Source organism: Schistocerca serialis, chromosome 1 (genome assembly GCF_023864345.2).
Source record: "Schistocerca serialis cubense isolate TAMUIC-IGC-003099 chromosome 1, iqSchSeri2.2, whole genome shotgun sequence".
NCBI lineage: Eukaryota > Metazoa > Arthropoda > Insecta > Orthoptera > Acrididae > Schistocerca > Schistocerca serialis.
Window position 1 is genome coordinate 956219227 of NC_064638.1, and position 25367 is coordinate 956244593.

Below are 25367 nucleotides of genomic sequence, written 5' to 3' on the forward strand. Positions count from 1 at the left end.
GCAGCCCAAGCCACTCGACTTGAGGCGCTAACCGAAGTCAGCTTTCACCTTCCGCAGTACGGCTCTGTCGGCTCATCTCTTGGGTCTGTAACGTCTGCATACGGGCTTTCAGACGGCCTCGCTTGGCTGAGAGCTTCATAACTTTTTTATCCACGCACTCAACACCGCGAGTGTGTAAATAAGACCTCGCGGTCTCGAAAATCCCATTCGCAGCTCTCCAGAGGTGTTCTGTTTCTCAGAAAGGATCACCGTCTTTTTTATTACTCAGCGGAAAACAGACTTCTGCAGAGGAAGAGTGACATAAATTTTCAATCACGTGGAAGTTCGTTGTTCCCTTTAAGAGATGCTCCGTGGTATTCGAGGAGCTGGAAAACTCGTTTCAAAACAGATATCGTTTCGCCTTTTAAAAGGTTTCGTTGTTATGGCCTACATACGTAGCCCGTTTTACGCAAATCTTGGGGAATGAAATTTTATGCAGGAGAAATTTATCACTTGTTAGGAATGAAGAAAAAAATCACAGTTGCTTTCTTAGGAAAAAAACTGCGAACAGATCAACGTATCTGCATAGTCTGGCATTTACGTATTTTTTCATTAGAAATAAGATGGAGGAGCCAAACATACTAAAGAACGAAAGAAGATGAAGAAATCCTGTTATTCGTCAGGTGCATTCTTACGGAAAAATCCGTAGACAAACCTGTCCACATTTCTCAAAAGCTCAGAAACGTTTGTTCTGATTATTCTTGTCATAGAAAGTTACATAAAGGGATACGTTTAAATAAACGTTTTTCTTAAGTTGTTAAACACTTGCGTAGTTAAGGGTTTCCATTTGCATCTAATTTACCGCTGTCTTCTATGACAGACAACTGCAATTGCCAGGATCCTGATAACAATTTGTTTCTTGACAGTAAGTCATAAACGAGCTTCGACTAGTGACACTCTCTGCCACCCATTACTAAGGGTAATGCAACATTTTTTTTTTTTTTTGAAGCACCTTGCTCTCAGTCAGTATTCAAATGCACCATCTTATTCACCACTCTTTTAGCTACAAGACCATATTTTTCAACGTAACCTGTATTCAATAGTCGGCCTTACGGCACCTTCGTGGGAAGGACCCATATGCCTGCGTGGTACCAGTTTACGGTCGAGGCCAAAACCAAAATCTTGCTGCATAATAACCTTCGCATCGTCCATGTACTGCTTCCCGTGGAGTGCATCCTTCATTGGGCCAAACAGATGGAAGTCGGAAGCTACGAGATCAGTGTTGTAGGGTGGATGAGGGAGAACAATCCAATGAAGTTTTGTGAGCTCCACTCGGATGTATAGACTTGTGTGAGGCCTTGCTTTTTCATGGAGAAAGAGAGGTTCGTTTGCATTTTTAGGCGACGAACACGCTGACTTCAATTTCTTCAGTTTCCTGAGGACAGCACAATACGCTTCGGAGTTGATCGTAGCACGAGGAGGAAGGACATCAAACAGGATAACCCCTTCAGAGTCCCAGTAGACCTGCTGAGGGTGCGACTTTCAACTTTTCCATCGGGAGAGAGGTGGTGTGGTGACAATCCATGGAATGCCGTTTTGTTCACCGTTCGAAGAGATGTTCGACAAAAAACTGTCACGGCCAGCCTCATAACACGCAAGGAATTCCGCGCAGATGGTCCTTCGTTGCTCTTTATGGTCTTCTGTAACGCGGCGAGGAACCCTGCGGCCACACACCTTTGAGTACCTCAACTGGTGGACGAGTGTGTCAGCACTACCAACAGAGACGTCCAGTTGGGCAGAGAGATGTTTGATTTTGATCTGTCGATCGCCTCGAATGAGTGTGTCCGCAGGAGTCACTGCTCTATGTGGTCGAGCGGCACGCAGTAGATCGGACTTGTTTGTGTGACCTTGAAGCGATGATGACAGGCACCTCACTCAACGGCTCACCGTGCTTTTGTTCATACCGTGTCTATGTAGACATTCTTCAAGCGCCTATGAATATCTCCGATGCTCTGGTTTCCGCCAAAACGAACTCAATGATAACTCTCTGCTTTGAACGTAACTTCGTTTCAGGCGACGTTTTGAAGGCTGCGTATAGCGCCGTCACCTATCGGGTAATTAATGATACTCTAGTGGCTGAAGCGGAACTGTTCCGTAATGTCCCACAGCAAATTCCGCATGTATTCGACCGAAACTGGAGAGAAAAACATGTGTTGCGTTACTTATTGAACATCCCTTGCGAAATTTGAACGGTGAGAAGCATACCAAATAAAGAAATTTTACTTACAGTTCGTATGCAGCATAGGAGGACGAATACATGATTATTATTGTAGGTAATTTTGGTGCTATACAGGGTGTGAAATTTACTATACTCAGCTGCCACCTATAGCGCCAATAGCGGTGTTAGGCTGGCTAGTCACAGAGTCGATCAAAGCTTGAATGAGAGATAGAGGTACGTCATTCCATGCTGCGTCAACTCTATGCCAGAGTTCATAAGGCATAGTGGCTGCCGAGTAATGGCACGCCAATCCCTCGGCAAGCTATCAACCGATATTTTCAGTGGTGAGAGATGTGGAGAAAGTGCTGGCCAGGCAGCTATCGAACACCCTCCGAATCAAAGTGAGTACGGCAACTTGGGCAACATGCAGACTTGCATTATCTTGTTGAAAAACTATGTCACAGAAACTCCAAAGATACAGCATAACCGTTGGCATTAACACGTCACAAACGTAACTTCTGCTGTCCAAATTACCGGAAACGTGAATCAGTGCCAATCCCATACATCAGGGCAGGTCCTGGGGTTATATTACAATGATGAATACAATCCGGCAATGTTCATTCGCATCAGACCCATCCACACATGGATATGTATGATGATGTATAATACAATATGGCAACGTTGGTTCTCTTTGGAACCTCAACACATGGATATGTATTACGTTTTAGAATACAATCTGGCATTGTTAGTTCTCCTTGCACCATTCTACACACGAAGGTGTATTACTATGTAGAATGCAATCTGGACATGTTGGTTCTTCTCGGATCCTCCACACCCTGACATGCATTATGATGTAAAATTCATTCTGGCAACGTTGGATCTCATCAGACCCTTCCACACAAGGATATGTTTTACAATGTAGAATGCAATCTGACAACATTGATTCTCCTTGGACCCTTAACACACAGATATGTGTTATGATGTAGAGCATAATTTAGCAATGTTGGTCTCCTTGGACTTTCCACACTCAGATACGTCCACTATGATGCCGTTAGCAGTAATTGGACTTTGAAACTCCTTTATTTACAACGTTTAGCCATACCTTTCAGCTATCACTCTGCACAGTTGTTGCACTGACTTAGATGTGTGTCGTAGCGTCGTACCAACTTTACAATTAATCGTCATAGAAGCCAGCTACCTGTGATTTCCGCTAATTCTCTATGCTGGTCTACAGCGAGATGTTTGTGCCAGACTGCTGTCCTCATAGTCAGCGGTGCCTGTGAGCAAAGAGATGGAAATCAGAGGGAGCCGAGTGCGCGCTGTATGATGGCTGATCAAACACTTCCCATTAAAAACGCTGCGGGAGCGTCGTTGTTGTAGCTGCAGTGTGCAGCCGAGCATTGTCTTGAATGAGGACGAGGCATGATGACAACATTCCTCTTGTTCTGAAGTGCCTTTCGTGAACTACATTATGTGATCAAAAGTATCCGGCCACCTGGCTGAAAATGACTTACAAGTTCGTGGCACCCTCCATCGGTAATGCTGGAATTCAATATGGTTTCCTCCCCCCCCCCCCCCCAGCCATGCTGACACCTTCCACTCTCCCAGGCCTTCATTCAATCAGGTGCTGGAAGGTTTCTTGGGGAATGGCAACTAATTCTTCATGGAGTGCTGCACCAAGAAGAGGTATCGATGTCGGTCGGTGAGACCTGGCGCGAAGTCGGCGTTCCAAAACGTTCCAGAGGTGTCCTATAGGATTGAGGCCAGGACTCTGTGCAGGGCAGTCCACTACAGGGATGTCGTGTAACCACTCCGGCACAGGCCGTGCATTATGAGCAGGTGCTCGATAGTGTTGAAAGATGCAATCGCCATCCCCGAATTGCTCTTCAACAGTGGGAAGCAAGAAGGTGCTTAAAACATCAATGTAGGCCTGTGTTGTGATAGTGCCACGCAAAACAACAAGGGGTTGGAAGACCCCTGCCCTGAGAAACACCACCCCACCATAACACCACCGTCTTCGAATTTCACTGTTGGCACTACACACGCTGGCAGATGACGTTCACCGGGCATTCGCCATACCCACACCCTGCCGGCGGATCGCCACATTGTGTACTATGATTCATCACTCCGCACAACGTTTTTACATTATTCAATGGTCCAATGTTTACGCTCCTTACACCAAGCGAGGCGTAGTTTGGCATTTACTGGCGAGATGTGTGGCTTATGAGCAGCCGCTTGACCATGAAATCCAAGTTTTCTCTACTCCCACTAACTGTCATAGTATTTGCAGTGGATCCTGATGCAGTTTGGGATTCCTGTGTGATGGTCTGGATAGATGTCTGCCTATTACAGATTACGAGCCTCTTCAACTGTGGGCGATCTCTGTCAATCAACAGACGAGGTCCGGCCTGTACGCTTGTGTGCTGTACGTGTCCGTTCACGTTTCCACTTCACTGTCACATCGGAAACAGTGGACCTAGGGATGTTTAGGAGTGTGGAAATCTCGGATATAGACGGATGACACAAATGACACTCAATCACCTGACCAAGTTCAAAGTCCGTGAGTTTCGCGGAGCGCCCCAGTCTGCTCTCTCACGATGTCTAACGACTGTTGAGGTCTGTGCTATGGAGTACCTGGCAGTAGGTGGCAGCACAATGCACCTAAAAAAATACGAAAAACGTATTTTTTCGGAGTGTCCGGATACTTTTTGTGGTGTCACCGCCAGACACCACACTTGCTAGGTGGTAGCCTTTAAATCGGCCGCGGTCCATTGGTATACGCCGGACCCGCGTGTCGCCACTGTCAGTGATAACAGACCGAGCGCCACCACACGGCAGGTCTAGAGAGACGTACTAGCACTCGCCCCAGTTGTACAGCCGACGTTCATAGCCATGGTTCACTGACAAATACGCTCTCATTTGCCGAGACGATAGTTAGCATAGCCTTCAGCTATATTTGCTACGACCTAGCAAGGCGCCGTATTCAATTGATAATTAATATTATGAAGCATGTACCGTAACGAGAGATGTTCTATAATTGTGGATTAAAGTTAAGTATTATATCAACTACGTACTTTATTTGCAATTCTCAAGATATTGTCCTGTTCCAGACCTCACGCCAGTCAGCGTGTAATTAAACGCGTGCATTTCGGCCTCCTCTAGAAAAACAGTGTTGGCTCTTCTGCCAACACTACAAAACTTTTGATCATAGTGTATTTTCTCGAATCGTCTTATCCACTCGCTGAACAAGATCATGGGCTGATACTCGCTTCCTTCTCTGACCAAGTGCGCGCTTCAAAGTTCCTGCGCCATTGCCACACTTCGCTGTCACACATGACAGTTATGTTTTGTGACCTGCATGAAATCAGACACAACCTCTCAGCACTAAGAAATCGAATGGTAGCACACAGTTCACACTTGGTGGGAGACTCTGTTGTTCCATACCACTTAAGGTCCTCACGGTGCAAATACTGGAGACTTTGCACAACACATCTGAACAAAGCTCGATTGGATGTTACCGTATTTTTAATGTGGTGACCAATGGGACCTTGTAAAAAAATGGCCCTAGTAGTTCCCTAGTAGTGCAACCAGTCTCATTTTAGTAGAATTATTATGTACATGAGAAATAATAAATCTTCTACAATGTAGAGCATTTTTGCAGCTATAGACACTTCTTTATTCAGGGTGACCCCTTCCCATCAGTAGTCGTTCTACCCGCACACCATTCATGACAGTAACAGTAAAAGAGTACATGACATTGGTACACAATACCCTCACCAAACACCAATAGGTGGCTTGCAGATTATTTATGCAGGTGTAGATTAGTGCAAATGCGGGAAAAATGACTACATCCCATTGTGAATGTGATGCTCCTGAAAGAACTACAGAACGCAAAACATTTGTGTTCTCCAAATAGGACTTTGTGGTATCTGTGAGAAGAAACACAAATGTAATTTAAGTCCCACAGAAAAAGGTAAATGGTCTTTACTGTGGACTGGTTGACTGCCAAAGTAACACAAGCTGTTGCTTGCGGGGCCCAGCTGAGAGGGATGCCAGAACCATTGAATTTATACATACAGGGTCTAGTGAAAATTGATAGGGGTAAAATTATACAATGATGGAAGCAAAAGGGTTCCAGTAAATATGAATCTGCAAATGTGACAACTTATGCCTGAGGAGAAAGAGGGGGGGGGGGGGGGGGCGGCACCGAAAAATGTTCTTGAACTGGCCCAGACTACAATGAATACTGCAGGGTGTAACTAAATTCCCTTAACAAACGATGAGGACTTGTAGTGTGATCCAAAGTGGTTAAGTTTAGCATAGGAACTTGTGTCCTCAAATGTATCGTTTTCCTGACCAAACTCAAAATAGCACCCCATTCGTCATTCCTGCATTTTTGAAGCCACTAAGACATTAGGTATATCATTTACCGATTATCGGATGTCCCACACCCACTACAGGTTTGTTTACAAGCCGTTTAATTGAGTTTCTGACCCTGCTGTTGTGCTTGTGCCTTTTGTTCATACTGTACTACTGTCAGTAGTAATCATTCACTATAGTACTGAATGCAAGGTGTACATACACTCATTTTTAGTGTGTTGCTGTTGACTGTGGCGAACTACACATTTGCATAATATATGGACATGATTTTATCATAACCTCAGTGCTACGGGAGAGCCGCTTGTTTGTTGTATGCAGAGCATTTTCCTCTCTGCCAGACACCTTTGAACTCTCTCTTTACTATGGTGTACTAGCGGGCCTTGGAGACCAGTACATTCAGCACCGGCAAGGGTCAACAGTGGTGCTCCGTGGTAGCACCACGCACCCGTGTTCGAAGAGGTTGTACCTCATGCAGTGGAAGAGGATGTAATGATGCGTACGAGAAACAATGCAGGTAGACTGAATGTGGATCACCAAACTGACTGGGATATTCTGCATGAGCAGCAGCTACACTCTTACCACCCCCCAAAAGGTACAAGCAATGCAGTCGTAGGATTTTAAGTCACTAGTCCAGTTCTGCAGCTGGTTCTTGCACTGTTGTGTGGAGGAGGCCAACTTGCCACAGTGGATGCTTTTCATGGATGATGCCAACTTCACCAGGGAAGGTTTTTAAATTCTCACAACAGTCATGTGTGGGCTGATAGAAACATGCTTGCTGTGCTCCTCATTGGTTTCACAAGTGATAATGTCTGAACATTTTTGGCAGGGTTCCTGGATTTGTGTGTGATTGGGCCATACTTTTTCCCACAACTTCTCACGGGTGCTGCATACCTGCAGTTTCTTGACGGTGTACTGTACAAGCTCTTGGAAGATGTGGTTCCAGGGTGATGGAGCACCACCTCATTTTTTCATATGTGGTCCGAGATCATCTAGACCAACAATTACGGAACAGTGGATGGTCATGACGGCCAAATGCTTGGCCTGCACATTCTCCCGCCTTGAACACACTAGACTACTACCTGTGGGCTAATATGAAGTCCTTGATTTACAAAAGCCCTGTGGCATCTGAGGAAGACGTACTAGCATAGTTTATAGCTGTGCAGATGCTGGTGGACCAAGGATTAGTGATTGTGTGTACTGGAATATGGTATGGAGGTACCATATCATGTTGACATCGGTGGTTGTCACACCGAGTCCTACTTGTAAGTGGAACCAGACAACAAGCGTGTAGTGGAAATGTGGTGCGTTTCTGGACATGAGTTCCTACGCTGAACATAAATGTCTTCATTCCCACTAAAAGTCGTCAAAGTCTGTAAAGGGAATCCAGTTACAGACAGTATAATAGAAAAAATATCAAAGAAAGCTCAAAGTAGCTTATCCAAGCCCGTAAATTATTTAAGACTGGTGAAACTTGCAGGAGGTTACATGGTGTGCTGAAAGTACTACGTTAGTTAGAAGAAGAGCATAAATGGTAGCACTGCCGACTATATAACCTGTAGCTGCCCTAGACGGATTCAGTCCGACTGGTTTGGTCTGACACCAAACATAGCAGTTTCTCCTGATAATGTCAATGCAATGGACTTTAACACTTAGGCGCAACAGTTTATTAAGCAATACATTTAAATTTCTGGTTGGTTGCAAGGTTAGATAATTTAGGAGATGTGATGTATTGTGGGTAAGTGACAGTAGTATTCTTCACAACAGAACATGAAATCCATTGAATATGTCACATAGTGACACCAGGCCCGCATCTGGGGGGCGGGGGGGGGGGGGGGGTGGCAAACCGGGACATGTGCCCTAGCCGGCAGTTTCAGGGAGCACCAAAGTCATATTCTTGAAGAAAAAAACTGTGTTTCACAAAGCGCCTAGCATCCAGCGCACGCTGTTGATCCATCGATTATTCGTATAATTTTAAAACGCATCCCTGTTAGTTTTTGAACACATTCTATGTTGATTTCTGAACTAATCATAAGCTGATTTTTGAAAGCGCACATAGGGGAATCTCCGTCACATCAATAAAAAAAAAAAAATAAAAAAAACTTCCCGCTGACAAAAGGGGTGCGGGCTATAAGAACTGAGCCGAATACACCCGAACAGGAGAATAGCAATTGCTGTTTGTGTATGTGGTTGATGGGATGTGCGAATAATACTCGTTGTTGTAATTATTAGGGAAATCCATAGATTCAGACTACCTGAGTGGAAATAAATGACTAACAGGAATAACAGGTAAGAATGATAACATATTATCTTTTCGGTGTACCCAGGAAAATGAAATTTTGACAGAAAATGTTTCGCCAGAACACTGGACTACTAAGGGCCAGTAGTACAGTCCCCAGTTAGCAGCCGCTTGAGTTCTGTTCTCGAAATAGCGCGGAAAACACGTTGTACTTACACGTAATAATGCGTAACCGGAGAATAAACGTGGGATAACGGAACCGTAGGGTTAACGAAGTTAGCCAGAGAATAAGTTTTGACAATGGCGAGAATAGTTACAGAATCAGGAGTGACAAGATTGTTTGTTAGAATGAGGAAGGAGAGGAAAGGGAACATCACACAAATTCTGTGGAAGAATATGACGATTCCAGATTTATATGAAAATTTCGTATTAGTACCACTTTCCGACCTCATGCTTGAGATATTGGAGCATGTAATTCAAATGTGAAACTGTTTCCTAAAATAAAACTTCTTGCTTGTAGTAGGCCTAATAGGCATTTGACATTGGTACTTCGTGAATTATATTCTGTCGGTCTATTTACGTAGACGAGGTAGATAAAAATGACCATTTGTGCCAAAACAGCCTCAAATATTTGGCGTGTGCTACAACTGCTGCAACATTATCTAACAGACAGTGACAAAATAGACGTAATCGGAGCGAGAAACCACCGTCTTGGGTACTATTCGTATTAACAGCCCTTCTCTGTACTATGCAGCATTTTGATTTTTCATGTAGCAAACGTCTGATGAACTTCGATGAGGCAATAGATTCTTTAGCAGGAAGTAAATCACGCCGTCTAAAGCTGAAGCAAGATTAGAGCGAAAAAAATGCTTGGACCCAAGGACTGAAGAAATGTGTACTGTCTTGCTTGTCTTTATTGGTTTTATGTTTCCTATATTTAGTTTTATGTCACTAAATAGAGCAAGTTATTAGCTAACAGGCAATAAAGAGTGCAAATTTTTCGAAGAGCTCTTATTCTTCCGGTCACAAATAATCCCCACACAGTATTTAGTTGTGAGTGTTTTTAATGGGGTTAGGATGTCAAACCGGCCGACTGGGAGTAGGTGGAGGCACCGCGGGACATTTTAATTTCCACTGTCCTGAATATAGGTTTGAGGGCTTACGTTACAAAATATGCACATTTAAATTCCACAGACAATAAATGAAATAGTGTCGTGCGGCAGAAGAATGTTGTGAGAAGATGTGTGGCATTGCACTTTGACACACTTACGGCCAAATACCGTGTCTTACATTTCCTAGACCATATGTGTTTTACATATCAAAAAGCTGTGCGCTACAAAATAAACATAATTTTGAAAAGCCGATTTTTTTAAAAATTTTTTGCCTCAAACGATCGAGAGGGAGGCGCCACTATTAAGTTTTTGCCCCCGTTCGGAAATCTCGTAGATCTGGGGCTGAGTAGCACACATGTTGATAAATACAGGGCTATTACAAATGATTGAAGCGATTTCATAAATTCACTGTAGCTCCATTCATTGACATATGGCCACGACACACTACAGATACGTAGAAAAACTCATAAAGTTTTGTTCGGCTGAAGCCGCACTTCAGGTTTCTGCCGCCAAAGCGCTCGAGAGCGCAGTGAGACAAAATGGCGACAGGAGCCGAGAAAGCGTATGTCGTGCTTGAAATGCACTCACATCAGTCAGTCATAACAGTGCGACGACACTTTAGGACGAAGTTCAACAAAGATCCACCAACTGCTAACTCCATTTGGCGATGGTATGCGCAGTTTAAAGCTTCTGGATGCCTCTGTAAGGGAAAATCAACGGGTCGGCCTGCAGTGAGCGAAGAAATGGTTGAACGGGTGCGGGCAAGTTTCACGCGTAGCCCGCGGAAGTCGACAAATAAAGCAAGCAGGGAGCTAAACGTACCACAGCCGACGGTTTGGAAAATCTTATGGAAATGGCTAAAGCAGAAGCCTTACCGTTTACAATTGCTCAAGCCCTGACACCAGATGACAAAGTCAAACGCTTTGAATTTTCAGCGCGGTTGCATCAGCTCATGGAAGAGGATGCGTTCAGTGCGAAACTTGTTTTCAGTGATGAAGCAACATTTTTTCTTAATGGTGAAGTGAACAGACACAATGTGCGAATCTGGGCGGTAGAGAATCCTCACGCATTCATGCAGCAAATTCGCAATTCACCAAAAGTTAACTTGTTTTGTGCAATCTCACGGTTTAAAGTTTACGGCCCCTTTTTCTTCTGTGAAAAATACGTTACAGGACACGTGTATCTGGACATGCTGGAAAATTGGCTCATGCCACAACTGGAGACCGACAGCGCCAACTTCATCTTTCAACAGGATGGTGCTCCACCGCACTTCCATCATGATGTTCGTCATTTCTTAAACAGGAGATTGGAAAACTGATGGATCGGTCGTGGTGGAGATCATGATCAGCAATTCATGTCATAGCCTCCACGCTCTCCCGACTTAACCCCATGCGATTTCTTTCTGTGGGGTTATGTGAAAGATTCAGTGTTTAAACCTCCTCTACTAAGAAACGTGCCAGAACTGCGAGCTCGCATCAACGATGCTTTCGAACTCATTGATGGGGACATGCTGCGTCGAGTGTGGGAGGAACTTGATTATCAGCTTGATGTCTGCCGAATCACTGAAGGGGCACGTATCGAACATTTGTGAATGCCTAAAAAAACTTTTTGAGTTTTTGCATGTGTGTGCAAAGCATTGTGATAATATCTCAAATAATAAAGTTATTGTAGAGCTGTGAAATCGCTTCAATCATTTGTAATAACCCTGTAGATGTAAGATAACATTTAATGAGCTTTAACATCATAAATTATACTTTTGTCAAGACAGCTTTTTGTACTGGGTGATGGTCGTCTTCATAGCCTAAGCCATTTTTAAGGACGATTGGTATGTGGACGGGGGGTGGGGGGTGGGGGGGGAGATCTCTGTGCCCCTCCTCCTCCCACCCTGTTCTGGTATCTGAAGTACAGAGTCTTTATTCATTACAAAATTCCCATACACTTCTACAAGTGATTCCACTAAATGCTTAGTTTAACCAATGATACCAGTACATGGTTTGTGGAATCTTGCTCCCATCTGGATAAATTTCTGTGGGCGTGTGTGCTCACATTACCTTAGTACAAACGTTATGTTCTCACTGTTAAATGCCCTGAAAACCCAAACAATCACATTCTCATTAATCATCAGCACAAAGTGCAAACTATGATGTTATGAAAACATTTATAATGCTGGCAATATACGAAGACATTTGTTATGGTCCTTGTTAGTGATGTATCTATGATGATGTTTGCTAGACATTATTTGTTCTAGTCCTGTATATTTGTGTTCTGTTACAGGAGAGACATGCTATTGCCGTTCTGTCTCATTCAACAAAGAATGTGAAGGGCAATGTAACATTTGTGCAGACAGATGATGGGGTTGTGACAGTAACTGGCATTATTGAGGGACTCAAACCGGGTTCTCATGGCTTCCATATACATGAAAAGGGAGATATTTCAAGCTGTATTAATGCTGGAGGTCACTTCAATCCTGATAAGGTGAGTATATTATGTCTGTTCTGCCCTAATGTAGCAATATCCACAAACACAACTGTTCACACAGCCATTAGTGAGTCAATACAAAGGTTGAACTGCATTCTTGAAGTGGTTCTTGTATGGAATTAATATGTTTGTTAAATGAATAGAGTAAAAATTTTAACAATAAAAATGTACACAAGATATGAGAGAGTGACAAAATAGATCTTCAAGCACCTCCAGGTAAAGAAATTAATACGAAGCTGGATCTTGTAAGTTAAAGATTTAGATACACGCAACATAATTGTAGAATAAAGAACAGAAAGATATATTTTTAGAAAGAAAATATTAAGTTTGGAAGATTCCTAAGCAGAACCAGTCAGGAGCTGGTGTGCAGTAGCCTGAATGAAGAAAAAAAGGAGCTGTAGTGAAGATATGAAAGAATACTCTGTGGTATCACCTACCCAAAATGGAAACAAAAACAAAAAAAAAAAGAAGAAAAGAAAAAAAAACAATAATGCAAAGCTGAAGATGAACTCCGAGGGACAATATATAGTGTGATATGCAATTGTGAGTCAAGGATCTGTAAGATACCGGTATGAATCTTTCACTCTACAGCAATGTGTGCACTGGATGTAAAATCCACTTGGACAAGAAGTAGATATTGCTAATTCTATAAATAAGCAGAGCATCTCCAGAACAGGGGACTACCATGGTTTCAGAAACTGTGTTTCAAAAATTGTAATTAATGAAATGAGAATGCCCCAGCTCTTTCTCATAAATAAAATTCTTCGTGACACTACTTTCCAAGGAAGCCTTAAAGTTACTGGAGTGGGAACAATGGGCAGGAAATGATCCCTGAGAGATTAAGGAGAAAAATAGGTCATTGGATATATGGCCAAAATGCTTGGCATCCATGCTACAGGGTGTTTAGTCATCCATCATGCCATCACAATGCAGCGCATGACATGCTGTGATGAGACAAGCATTAGACTAGGTGTTCAAAGTGGCTCCCATAGGCTTCTGAGCATACATGACGACACAAAGTAGTGACTGAGGCACACATTCTGCTGTGGCATCCTGCAACTAAAAGGCATCACAGGTAGCATGACACTGCTGTCCCTGTGTCTACATACCCAAAATGGGCTCTGCATACATGACTTCTCTCTGATGCCTGCACAGGTAGAAATCTGAAGGATTGAGGTCCAGCAGCCAGGCAAGCCACGTGATTGGGCCACATCATCTGATCCGTCGTCTGGGGTAGATGTTGTCGAGATGCCTCTGCATAGAAATGCACAAGTCAGCTGCTGCACCACCATGTAGTACCCCATTACTCTTCTTACCATCAAAGGCATCATATGTGAAGCATTGTGGAAGGATGAATGATCCCATAAGGTTGTTGCTAATAATCTCCACCCACAAAGTGAGGCTAAACTGCCATCATACCATGTGGAATCTCTGTAGACCACTTGTAGGTCTTGTGAATGTTGATGATACCACCCCTTGTAAAGGCAGCCTCATCTATAAATAGAATGGATTACAGAAATCCCAGCATCGTTGTGGCCTTTGTGATGAACCAGTGGCAAAACCGATCCTGCAGATTAAAGTTAATAGGTAATGAGGCCTGAAGGCATTTTAAGTGGTACCGGTAGTGGCAGTGACCGTGCAGAATGTTCCATATGGTTGTCACGCTTACACTATGCTCATGGCTCACCTGCCTGGTGCTGATGCTGGGATCATATTGTACAGTGTTCAACATTTATGAACCACATGCACCCACCTTCGTGTTTAACCATGCATGAACACTGTCGAAAAGAGTTTGCGGTGTGATTGGTCAGAGAGGATACCTTTCCTGGTACAGTCATATTGTCAACCACACTCATTTGTCCACATGGAAAGACCATTTTGGCGTGTCCTGGTTGGTATACCAGGCTGTCATCTCTTGTCAGTGCCAACACAACACATGTCCAAACCAAAGTGAGTTGGTAGCAGCAGTGAAGCGGATGCCTCAAAGTGCTGATATTTAAGTGCACCACCATCATGTACAACATCACTGCGCTCTCAGCTCTGGAGCTAAGACACTGGTACAAACAGAACATTCTCACTAGCATGGTGTATTCTCATGTATGCTTTCAATCATTGAAACTTATACTGTCAAAGAACTTCTATCTCCACATTTCGAGCCACATGTCCATATGACCCATTTTGCTCCTTATCCTCTTAGGGATTGTTTCCTGCAGTTTGTCCCCACTTAGCAAAATCGTCCCATATAAAAAGGATGACAGAGACAAACTATGCAATTACAGGCCCACATAGATTGTACCAGTTATGTCAAAAATAGCAAACTGTATACATAAATAGGTTTACAGCCATTTTGAAAATAGGAAGTTACTAAATGAAAATGAACTTGGGTTCAGAATCAACTTGTCACCCAAAAAATCAGTTGAAAACCTGCTAACTACAGTTCATGATGGTTATGAGAGGAGGATAACCACCTATGCTACACTTATAGACTTAAATGAAGCTTTTTATTCTGTATCACACAATATTACTAAAAGAAAGAATATTATGGTATTCAGGTAAAGCACTAAATTTACTTAGATCCTACCTAAACAACAGGTAATATTTGTGCATATTAATAAGCAGAGATGAAAACTAATGAAAATAGACGAATCCCACAGGGTGCAATTCTTGAGTCCTTCCTCTTTATTGTTTATGTTAGTGACTTCTCGAACTGTATGGCCTGCAAAAAGTCCTCTATGCTGATATCATGACACTGTTCACATAGAGAGGTATTTGATACCATCAGCTGCTGGTGTAAAACTAACTAAAAATGTGTAAACAAATGCAAAACAGAATAAATTTATTTAATCCAGTGACACGAGAAAGGTAATCCAAGTGTGAACTGTTGGATCTCATAATAGACCAAAGGCTCTCATGGGATAAGCATACAACATACCCAAGTCATAAACTTACACACATACCTATCTTCTCACATAAACTAGCAAATTCTGTCAGCAAAAATTTACCACTTCTGTCGTACTATGCCTACTTTCACTCACAGTTGCAATTTGGGGTTTTGTTATGTGAAAACTGTATATTCAGCTGGCAGAAAAATGTAACGAGATGTATCTGAGGGCTGAGTCCTTGACAATCCTGTAAAAAAACTTTTCAAACAACCAAAAATAATTACTTTCCCTTGTGTGTGTTTGTAAATTTAACTTAAGATCAAATTTACGCTAGCACAGGACAACAAACAACTGTAAGCAGGACACACCATTTTAAAATCTGTCACTCATACACAAAAGTTACTTATATCTAAGCGTGAAGTTAAACAACAAACTGCTACAAACAGTAAAAGCCCTGCCTGTAGATAAATTTGAACACTGTTTGACATCTGCATTAAAATGAAATCATGTTATTCAGTTTAAGAAGTTTTTCAAAGTAAATTGAATTACATAAATAGTGAGTAAAGTGCCCTAGTTCGAGCATTTAAGTCTAATATCTACAGTTTACTTACTCAAATGATGTACTTATACAACATATTTGCTCAAATAATATTTAGATATATCTCGTGAAGCTGGAAAGGGGAATGAATTACATTTCATGTATGGAAATATAATTTTATTTGATAGATACAAAATTGACTCACCAAATGGAAGAACACACATATAATAAAGATATTACATTTGCAAGCTCTCAGAGCCAGTAGATCCTCCTTACGGTAGAAGGGGAAGGAAGAGGGGTGAAGGAAAATGACTGGAGAGGTTTAGGAAAAGGTGTAGATATTGTAAAAGTCACCGTCTCCCTGACCCAGGGTTCCGGATGATTTTTCCAAACTTTACCCCCTTTCCTAAACTGCTCCAGTCCTCCAGTCTCATGGCCACAGTGAAACTCACAATTATGCTCCTCGTATCAGACCACACTAGGTGTATGGTTGCCTTTTCCTTTACCTATCATCTTTCCCCTTCAAACCTTCTGCCAGAAAAAGGAGCCACTACCTCCAGAAACTTGTATACATAATAGGTTTTTTTACATGTACAAAGGTAGTCACATAAGGAGTATAAATGTATGTATTTGTGTGAAAATGTGCTTATATAAATACAGAACTCTTAATGATGAAGCTGAAAGCATGGAAAACGTGCTACAAGGCTGATAAAGTTTATATTCAATAACAATAACAGAAATTGATGTGTGACACAATATATAAAATCACTCACCTATAGTGCACTGGTGTGTGGAGCACAGAAACACATAGCAGGAAACAGTATTCACACTAGGTGTTGAGCACTTGCTCTTTTTTTACTAAATGGAGACACATTCACACATGGAACCACACAGGTGCCAAATGCACAATCCCTTAGCTTCAGTGAGACTAGCTATTATGCTCCACATATCAGTACATTTTAGGTGACTGGTTGCCTTTTCCCTAGTCTGTTCTATTCTGTCTGAAACTTCTTGGCAGACTGCCACTGTATGCTGGACTGGGACTCAAATACAGAATATAGTCTTTCACTGGCAATGACTTAGCTATCCAGGCACTACTCACAACCTGCACTCATCTCTGTGAGGGTAGTTCATCAGTCATGTATGGGTAGCTCAGTTAGTAAGAGCATTGCCCTTGAAGGGCACGGTTCTGCTTTCGAGTTCTGATCCAGCAGTTTTAATCTTCCATGAAGCTTGTAAGATAATTTGATTTGGATTGGTCATGTATCTATTTTCATTTAGTTTGGCAAGTAACCAGCATTTATTCACTAGTTAGAAAGCAATTTTGTACTTATTTTTGCATAGAATATTGTCACAGTGTAAAAGTGCAATAATAAGACAACTGATATAGCCAGTAATGAATATTAGTTTTATAATGTGAACCTTTAGTTCCTACTTTGCAACTATTTTCTTGCCAAACAGAAACAATGTCACTGGAGTTGTATTACTGGATCATGTTTCAGGTGAACCATGGTGGTCCAACTGATGCAATCCGTCATGTTGGTGACCTTGGAAATATTGAGGCTGGTGAAAATGGAGTAGCCAATATTTCCATTCGAGATAGAGTGATCTCTTTGACAGGCCGCAACAACATACTTGGACGTTCTGTTGTTGTTCACTCGGACAAAGATGACTTAGGAAAGGGTGGTTTTGAAGACAGCCTTACAACTGGTCATGCTGGAACCAGGGAGGCTTGCGGTGTTATTGGAATCCTGTAATGACTTTATTGAAGTTTTTGACTATTATATGCTCTCTTTTCAGGCAGCTTTATGAAATATGATATACTATGCTGAAGTAGTTCATTTGTCGCTTACAAATAGTCGTGTTGCACATAGTACATATAAATTCTTATGTTCACAAAGGGAAATACTCTGTTCTCAATATATTACCAGACATCCCAGTTCATCTTCCAACACAAAACACTCTCTATCTGTAAAACAGAACTGTTGTAGTGCTTGAATATTGTGAATGCAGTTGTCATTAATTTCAGTGTTTCTATTAACAACTTGGTTATAATGGTGCCAATATTAAAAATAGTCACAGGTACCTTGTAGAATTCTTTCTCCTCTGAAACTTTACAGCTAATAACAGTATAATTATTGTTCAAAATATTCATATTAGTCAGAATAATAAACATAACTAATGAATTAGTCAAATTAATTCACCAGAAGCTGCTATTTGTGATAGATGAAATCTGTAGATATAAAAATAATATTTCAGTAAATCTTCTAGCTTTTAAATGCTTCATAAACTGGTTTGGGGGCGTTCATAACATTAATACTCATGTAATACTCTCTTTTTATTGATCACTTTCTTGAAAACAAAGTAATTAGAATTTTATAACTGCATGTAAGAGCAGTAGCTTTTGATTGTTCTTGGTGTGCAGAAAGTTGCTATTTTGTATAGATAACTTCTTTCATTAAAGCTGTTTTACTACACAAATTTCTATTGTTGTTTTTATTAATCCACATTAACAATAAAATTGTATCTCTCACTCTCTTGTCTCATTTCTTAATATGTGATAACTGAGAGTAATTGTTGCTTCAGTTACTATACATAGCAGTGCTTCCTAATTACTCACCAAAATATATGCAAAAATTTGTTATGTAAGAGGCTGTTTAAAACATGTAGACTAGTACAATCAAATAATATTTGATTATTTCTGTTGAAGTACATTTCAGTGCAACTAGGTTTCTTTATGGTTCCAAGTAAAAAAACATGATTTGTATGAAATGTGAGTCAACATCAATGTTGAAAGTCAATAACCTTATAATTAAATGAACAATCTCACAAGTCAAGAACAAAAATTATTTTATCTTTGGAAACATCTGTGGTTTCTGTTTGTTAAAGTAATTTTCACCTACACAATCGCATTTATATTTTAGACCTAAAAATGCAAATGTGATTGTTCTTCCAATAAAAACAATTTGTTAAAATTATTGTTTTGAACTTCTCTATTGGCTATTTTTAATGCATTTATTTGCATAATAATTTTTGCATTCGCCACCAAGAAAAATTTTACTGAACATTTGTGATATGCAAACAACAGAGACTGAGTTAGTGGAAGCTGGGAGCAGAGACGCTGATGTCCTTCCTCCTTGTAACTGCGTCAAAGAATAATACACAAAATATATTTTATATGGCAGGCAATAAAGAGAACAGCTTTCTTACAATGTATTTTGGAAAGTGTTTTCTTAATAGCATTTTATTTCCTTTTCTACGAAAAAAAAGCCGTATTCATGACACTACAGTCATTTTTCTCCAGCCAAAGGAAATAAAGAAGAAATAATGCTTGGAATTACATCTAGGCCCTGTTTTATTCATTCCTCCTAATTCATTCATTCAGAATCTTTTCTAAATGGCTGAGTTAGTAAAATGTACTGAGGAAGAATTATTTAGTCATAGTCAAAGTAATATGACTGGCCATAACTAAAAGAGTAGATCAATGTTAAATCATGAGGTTCCTAGCCATTGTTTTTGCTTGATGGTCCAGAAAGTACATAAAAAGAGCATAAATGTTGTTATCATTACTACAGTTTTGACAGATGTTTTTTGGAAGAACGTTGTGAATATCTGAGGAAACAGGAAAGATTCATCACCACAAATACCTTAGGCTCACACAGTGTTTAAAATGTTCTACAATATGAAAAATACCATGAAGAAATAGTCATTATGTTGTCACAATGGGGCTACAACTGATAGAATAAAATTATATCGTTTCACATGATTAATCAAAATGAGGGAAATGAGACTGGGAGGTAAAATGTAAGATGCAAAAATTGGAAAACTGAGGTACATAGTAAATTACCATGTTTTACTTTCTAATTTTTACTTCAAGAACTCATTAAAATATCTTATATCTTCATTTTTGACACTGATATCCATAGATTCCTGTTCTTAATTACATGAAATGTTACTAATATTCCATTATTATGTGTACAAAGAATTTGTACTGTTTAGGTCCAAGCATCATAATTGTTCTGTAAAGCAACTTAAAAGTTTCTTCCGGTAGAACACTGAGTTCCATCAACAGTATTATCAGTTCCCTTCCCAATAATTGTTAAAATTATGCTGTATTGATGATTCCTCATGAGCGTATCAATAGGATGTCAAACCCCAATTAACAAAGGAATGGATAATTTCACTGTTTGTTCAGTTTTGCAGTGTGATACATTGCCTGGATAAATACTGACAATAAGTTTATCAATTTAATGTGTAGCATCAATGTTGAATGTATGAGAAAATATTTACATGTCTTAACCAGTATTCTGTAGCATTAAGCTTTGAAATTTGTTTGTCAGTCCCTGGAGACAAAACTAACAGAACAGAGAGGATCTATGACACACCAGAACTAAATTTATATCAGTAAATTTTTTTAGGTTCTCAGTGCTCATCTGGATGAAAAAATTCAAAAGTACTGTATTCTTGTTCAGAATGGATCTATCACTTTGTGAGCAATATCCATTTAAAATTTTCATGTAATATTAACTGTGGCTTGAACTGTTTCACAAAATAGACTTATGTTTAGAAGCTGCTCCAGTCTCCAAAGATTGTTTTCATGAAAATACAAAGGAAGCTTTAAGAAAATACTTCAAGGAAACTATAAAATTGTGAGACAGAATATGGTCAGTAACTACCTTGATGTGGCAAAATGTCAGTACTGATGACGGACACACACAAAGCCTAGCTTTCAGAACTTATGGTTCATTCTTTGGAGAGGAGGGGAGGATGATGAGAGGAATCCCTGTGGGGAGACAGAAACAAGTCATTTGAAAACTTTTAGTAAATTTTGATAAAAGTTCATAAGAGAATGAGTATTCAACCTGTTGTAATAATCATCAAATACAGTTTGTCAAAACGTTTGGCTCAAATTCAAAGAGGTGATATCGGGTTCACAATTGATTGTATTGAGATGGGGGAAGCAATGGTCAGAAATGTGTATTTATTGTGTTAGGGACATATACACTGTACATTGCATAACAGTGATGTAGCTCACAGTGATAGTTCAAAGTGATGACCACCAGTCTCAGTGCATGTGTGGCAATGCCACATGAAGTTTTGCCATACTCTTTCAATGGTCTGTGGTGTCTGTTGTACCAGGAGACAGGCAGCTTGGACCCTAGAAAGCAGGTCCTCATTCATTTCTATGGGGGTTTCATACACCAACATCTTGACATAACCTCAGAGCAAAGAGTCCAAAGGTATGATATCTGATGATTACTCCAGTGATGGGGCAGGACCTCCCCTTTGTATCCAGCGATGAGGGTACGTGTTGTTCAGGTGCTCTTGGCCAGCGAGGGGTACAGTCTACAAGAACTGTGGCAGCACAACTCACAGGAACACCAGGTAACATGGACCTGTCAAACAGGTAGGCAGCAAATAAGGTACTACTATAGTCTGCAGCAGCATTTATGGCATCTGGAAGAGGGGTGCATGCTAGACAGCTGTGTAGCTAGCCAGTCAGCACTCAGTCTGTTTCCGCATTACACACTGTATAAACTTCCATCATATTTGAGCATTCTATTGTGCTTTACGTGTGTGAAATTATGACTGATTGGTTTCTGTGTTATTCTGTGTGTTCTGTGAGTTTTTCTCATAATGGCTGAAACACCTTGAAGGCAAGGGGCCTTATTCTTTAAAGTGTACTTGTCCTTCAAATGCGAGGCAAATTCAGCTTAACCAGTCTGCAATGTTGCCAAGTTGCAGAAATGTATCGTAGTTGCTGTTATGCACTTTCAGCTGAGTGCAGAAGGCAGCTTTCCTTGTGAGCTGCACAGCCAGATTCTATTAATACTATCACAGATTATAAGTGATCTTAGACAATGCCTCCTCATATATGTTGACGCAAATTGTCACTGAAGGCCAGCAAAGTAGGTGTCAAGGGGGTTGTCCTCAATCCAAACATGACTATTGCAGCTCTTGAAGACACCATCATGGGTGAAGAAGCTTCATGTGTAAACAATGCAAACTATATGAAGTTTGGCACTACAACATCGGTTTGCCCCCATTGCTTGCAGATGTTCTTTATGATAGGGGTGTAATACCTGTTCCTCTGGTATTCTCCATTTTGTATCCTTCAAAGTGTGTGTTTCAGGGCAAGTCGATGGGTGCTTATTGCTGGGTAGTTGGCCACATGATCCAACACCATCTCCTCAAAGTCTGGTTTTCAGATATGTCTTTGGCGGGAACCTTGGCTGGCTCTTTGTGACATGAATGGCCCCATTTCTAGTAAGTTGATATCCACAGGAATAAATTTCTCCCAGTTAGGATGACACCTGTTGGGATCGTACATTCTTGCCACTTTACAGGCACTAAATCTTCATGCACCATACATTAAATACAGGTCTGCCAATGCCCATCATCAGAAATATTTCATCTTTGCCTGTGCATCAGCCACTGTACAGAGTCACACACCTCACTATGGAGAGATCAGAAGCTGTCTCATGCGGTGGACAGCTGACACCGGGGATAGTGGCGTGCATGTGGCACAAGTTAACACACTGGTGTGATGCATGCCGTCATCACATGACACACATGTTATGAGCCAAGTTGTATTCAGCATGTTTGTTTGGTAGTCAGTGGTGTACGCTATTTATCACATGTTGCCTGTTCCAGTGTACAAGACACATCAGGGATCTTTATGAGAGTGCAAAGGAACAACATGCAGTTTTGCAATATATGCATTCAAACTTATAGTCATCATTTTCAACAGTTACTATGCATTGTATGTCCATAACACAATAATCTTGCATTTCTGACCATTGATTACCTATCTCAAAATAATTGGTTACAGACCCCCTATCACCTGTTTCAGTGTGACCCAATAGAGTTCAGACACCCATTACGTAGTGTGATGCACTAATCCTGATAACTGGCTCTGTGAATAACATAGCTGATGAACACAGAATCATTTAAACTACTCTAACTGCTGTTTGTCTTTCGCAAAAAATAGTAGTTTTAAATGCAAGTGCTTAGCCAGCTTATACATGGGTCAAGCCTGATATGAATTAGAGCATTATTAATTATAGAAAATAATTAACAAATAGACACAGCAAACAGTCATTAGAAAACTCCATTAATTTATGAAAATTTGTCTTGCTATTATTGGCTCTGAGCAAAGTTCACTATCAAATGGTATGTATTACCTAAATACAGCATTTCCTGAGCAGTATTCTTTGTTAAATTTAATACAAGATTGCAGTAATTTAATTTTATTTTTATAGAATAATGAACAATTTCAATCTGTTACTTATGCACAACTAATAAATATTAAATCAATAAAAGCTATTGGGTTAAGAAGAATATTCATTTCATGAATTTATTAATTCCACAAAGAGACAGATAGGCTAGCCAGCATTTATGTTCATATCCTCAAGTCCCACTACTGGCAGTAGAAAAATATGAAAAAAACATAAAAGAACTCCCAGATTAAGAGACAACAGACATGTCATTAGGAAGAAATAGTTGTTGTTTGGGACAGTTTCATCAAAAATCTCTAAATTCATACTTCTCTGGTGCCTTTGCTTCATCTTCACCTACCTTGTTCTCATACCAAGTGGGTCATTTTTAGACTGAGTCTAGTGTTACTTGCTTCCTACCTCATTTCCTCATACAACCCCCAACTAATTTTACTTTCTTCCCCAGAGCAGGAACCCATTGTTCAAATAGGCTGGAATACTATCATCTTTCTTAAGTGTGCCTGTCAACATTACTGGGAGTTAGTACTCTTATGGAAATACATACTATATATCTCATTTATCTCTCTGTAATTAAAAAAAAATTGTAAAATTAAATTTTATGAGCGTTCTTTACAAATATTGACACCCTATTATTACATGCTATTTGAGATGACCTTTCCTCAAAACTGGCCATGAAATGGCAAAATTGGAAAATTTAGTTTTAAAGTTACTTGCTGCTGTATATCTTTGTTGACAAATTTTAAATACAGCATATGTACATAAAAAGAGGGGTGATACTTAAAGTATTAATTGAAATCAGAAAACCAATATTCTTTGTTGGTCAGAAATGCGAAGCTACAGATATGTGTGTATCTGAATGTGAAAGAAATTGAAGGCTTCAGTGAACAAATGCAGCTGTTGAGGGGTAAATATCATGTGTGTAAATTACATTGCTAGCAAACTCTATACAGTGAATTAATGAATAGATGTCAATATTTACTGAAACTGAAAAGTAATAGGTAAATGATAGGCAGTCCTGGCTGAATCTGTGGGTGACAGATGTCAGATACCATGTAATATTCACTTTCTGTGAATACTGCAGAAGATGGTTTTGTGCCACATTTCATTAACATCACTTTCCCTTGTGTTTTTTACTTCTCTGTTTAAAAATCCATTTGGTGGAATGCACATCTCCAGTCTACATTGCATGTGGTAAGAGGTTTTTGGTGCAACAATTGTAAATCAGTAAATTGGAAACAGGTAAATACTGTAAAGTATCTTAAAACTGTGTGTTTTGCCTGTGATAAGTGTAACTGACTATTTGTTAGAGAATGACTACATTACTTTACCCCTGACAGAATAAATGGAAGTAATTATGTTGATAATCAAACATAATTTAAAGGTAAACTGGTAATACAGTAAATAAAGCGTAGCACTGAAATGATACATTACTCATGAAGGCAATTGATCATAATTTAATGCATATTAGACCTTGTGTAGAAGGGGCACCACAGTGCTTAATGTCCAGATCTTTATTGCATGCTAACATATATGCACACATCCTCAGTCACCTATTTGGTGCAGACAGTGGAATGTAGAAGCTAAGCCATGTTGAAGCTTTGCAAATTCCACAGACACATTGATTTCACAGAAACTAAAGTCTCAGTCACCTACCTGGTGCACACACTGTAATGTAGAAGCTAAACCACACTGTAGCTTTGCAAATGCCACAGACACATTGATTTCTCAGAGACTAAAGTTATGTTGCCAGGAAGCATAAGCCATAAAATGGACCTAATACACCTTTAGATCATTGTCCCTTTCTCATACACTCTGAGATTGCAAAATATTAACTGGCATTTAACACAATAATGAAAAATTCTGAGTGAAATAGAAATAACGATACAAGAAAAGAAAGCCCTTCACTACATACAAATTGTTTTGAGCACAGATAGGCATCTGAGGAAGATGATGAACATGTGTGTGTGTGTGTGTGTGTGTGTGTGTGTGTGTGTGTGTGTGTGTGTGTGTGTGTGTGTGAGAGAGAGAGAGAGAGAGAGAGAGAGAGAGAGAGAGAATGAGTGAGGGCGCATGTACGCATTCCCACTCATGCACTCAGTCTCAAGTTTGAAAGCTGAGCTTAATGTCACAGCTTTTGCTTTGTTTTTATGCTTCCTATTCCTCAACACTTCATCTATAGTGAAAATTTATTAACGTTTGTGTACAACATGAATTTGAAGTATTTGGGGTGATAGTATTACTGTCTCAGATGTTTGTGGAAGGATGGGACCAAACTAGCAAAGAATGAGGTATGATATGAAACATAA

General features: G+C 40.3%; 1 protein-coding gene across 6 annotated transcripts in view; it reads left to right on the plus strand.

The window, feature by feature from the left end:
• Nucleotides 1-25367, plus strand: part of LOC126412820 (superoxide dismutase [Cu-Zn]-like) — a 349180-nt gene that overhangs the window by 316204 nt on the left and 7609 nt on the right. For all 6 annotated transcript variants that reach the window (XM_050082628.1, XM_050082665.1, XM_050082676.1 and 3 more), the window contains 2 exons: nt 12200-12400; nt 17326-17576. In XM_050082628.1, the coding sequence (XP_049938585.1) occupies nt 12200-12400; nt 17326-17576 (452 nt within the window). The remainder of the gene's footprint in view (nt 1-12199; nt 12401-17325; nt 17577-25367) is intronic.